The 2,314-nt window shown below is 30.0% G+C and overlaps 1 protein-coding gene across 1 annotated transcript; it reads left to right on the plus strand.

The window, feature by feature from the left end:
* Positions 1-147: 147 nt before the first annotated feature.
* On the plus strand, positions 148-2,314 carry Chro.10026 (hypothetical protein; the record flags this gene model as incomplete). Its single annotated transcript, XM_660069.1, has 1 exon — positions 148-2,314. A coding segment is annotated over one exon (2,167 nt), but the record flags the coding sequence as incomplete, so codon positions are not given.

Raw genomic sequence — 2,314 nt, forward strand, 5'->3', positions numbered from 1 at the left:
CTTGTGAGTACAACAACCCTATTTATGTGAGACATTAGAATCCTCAAGCTTTTTTCTTTACTTTTCACCCAATCTAATAATATTTCAAAGGAAGTTATTGATAATATAGTAAGAAACTGGGAAAATCTGGCTCATACAATTTCAAAAATGGTTATATTACTCGAGAAATTGTCGTCATTAGAAGTTGATTCAAATCTCAGATGTACAGCAAAATTCTTGATTGGGGTTTCTAATGACTGCCTCAGAATGTTTAGTAAATGTATTCTTAAATATTATAAAATGACTACATCACAATTTAATAGTTTGTTCGCATCAAAAATAGAACAAATTTCCAAATCAACTCTTTCAGTTGAATTAAACGATGATTTTGGCTATTTAGTAAATATGGGATCTAATTTTGAGAAGATAGTCAGGTCTATCGAGGCTTACAATAAATTCTTAGAAACGGGGGACCCTACTTTGAGTAATGGAGAAATAGAGAATGCAAAATCAATTATTGTAAATTTTTTTGAAAATGGAAACCTAGATGAAACAGGTATATTTAAAAAAGAAGAAACAGCGCTAATTTCTTTTGAATTTTTAGGTCTTGCTGCCATGAACCTATCTTCACTTGACAAAACAAAGTTTCTTTCATTTAAAAACGAAGTTGAAGAGGCATGTAAATCAGCAACATTGATGATTAATTCCAGAGGAACTGAGATAAGACTTTCTCAAACTGTAGTTGTTACAATTAGGGAGGAGATAAGGACTCTGATGAGATACCAAGAATTTTTACGATTAGATTTCACAGTAATGAATTTGAATAACTCACTTTTGAAGAGCCAAATACTATATTTCATGAACTTTGTTTATGAATTATTGCTTAGGGCTTTCGAAATTGTGAGAAAAGAACAATCAGGGGAAAGCGGCGGAAAGTATATTAGCACAATATATTGCAAACTAAATCCACTTTTTGAAAAAGCATTAGATCACTATAAAAACACAATTTTAAACTTTGAACAAACGCAAACAAAATCAAAAAAAACAAGTAGAGGCACAATTTCTAGGGATGGTAAAAAAATTATGAGAAGAATTTTGAGTAAGGATAGATTGAAACCGAGTATATATTTAACAAAAATTAAAAGTGACTCTGCGAAAAAAACAAGAAAAATTAAAATAAGAAAAAAAAATAATTTGGACAGGCTCAAACAAAATGTAGATAAACAAGGGATTGAAGGGGTAAATAATGACCAACCTAAAAAGAAATCGGAAAGACAACTAAAAGCTCAGACATTATCAGAAACATCCCAGTTATTGCGTGTAGCGAGAATGATGAAAAACCAACAAGGTTATTTAAATAAAAATAATATTGCCGACATTTCTATTGCTATTGGAACAGTTCTGGAAATTTCTGGTGAAATACTTTCTTTTGATGGACTAATATCTCATGAGGAACAGCGAGAGATTATATCGAGTGCTAATGATTTTTCAAATCTTGTTTCTAATTTAAGATCAATTGGCGATATGACTAATACTGAATTTTCGTTATTTGCGGATAATTCTAACGAAGCAAGTGATCCTGATAATAAATCAATTGGAAAAAAAACAAAAATACTGGAACAATACTCGGATCAAAACTCGTTAATGACACTAGAAGAACGAAGACCCAAGTTAGAAGATGTGGTAAGTTTAGGTTCGAGAAAATTGATAAATAGTAATAAAAAAAAAAGAAAAGCTGACGATACAGTTAGACCATTGAGTCAAATTGGTCCTACGGCTGATTTATTTGGTAAAGATGCAACTTTTGCAACAAAAAAAGAATCAAGACACACATTTGGAAAAAGTTCTAAAACTCGACAAAAACATACTAGAGCAAGAACTAATTCTTCAAACGAAAATTTGAATAATAGTTTTTCTTTAGCAGACAACAAAAGGACTTTAAAAGGAGCTTCTAAAAAAATTTACGATAAATCATATATAAACCATTCAAGAAGAGCAGCGAAGCGCATATTATCGAAAAATCAAAGTTGCTTTATTATAAATAAAAAATTGATTGATGAAAGAACACTTGTTATGGTTCCTCCGACATTATTTGGACAAGAAATTGTTCAAAACATGATTTCTACCTATAATATTAAAATTCTAAACTTTTCTCACGTTTCAGTCGGCTCATCGTACAGTTTTATAAAACAAGCCATACTATTTTGTTGTGACGAAATAGGTCACTTATTTTTTGAGATATTCCCATTTCTTTCAGGTATAGAAAATATGATTTTAAAACAAATTATAATGCAGATGATTATATTGTTTAAGAATTTAGTATCTGTTTTAATTG

This window comes from Cryptosporidium hominis, assembly GCF_000006425.1.
Source record: "Cryptosporidium hominis TU502 chromosome 1 CHRO011008, whole genome shotgun sequence".
Classification (NCBI taxonomy): Eukaryota; Apicomplexa; class Conoidasida; order Eucoccidiorida; family Cryptosporidiidae; genus Cryptosporidium; species Cryptosporidium hominis.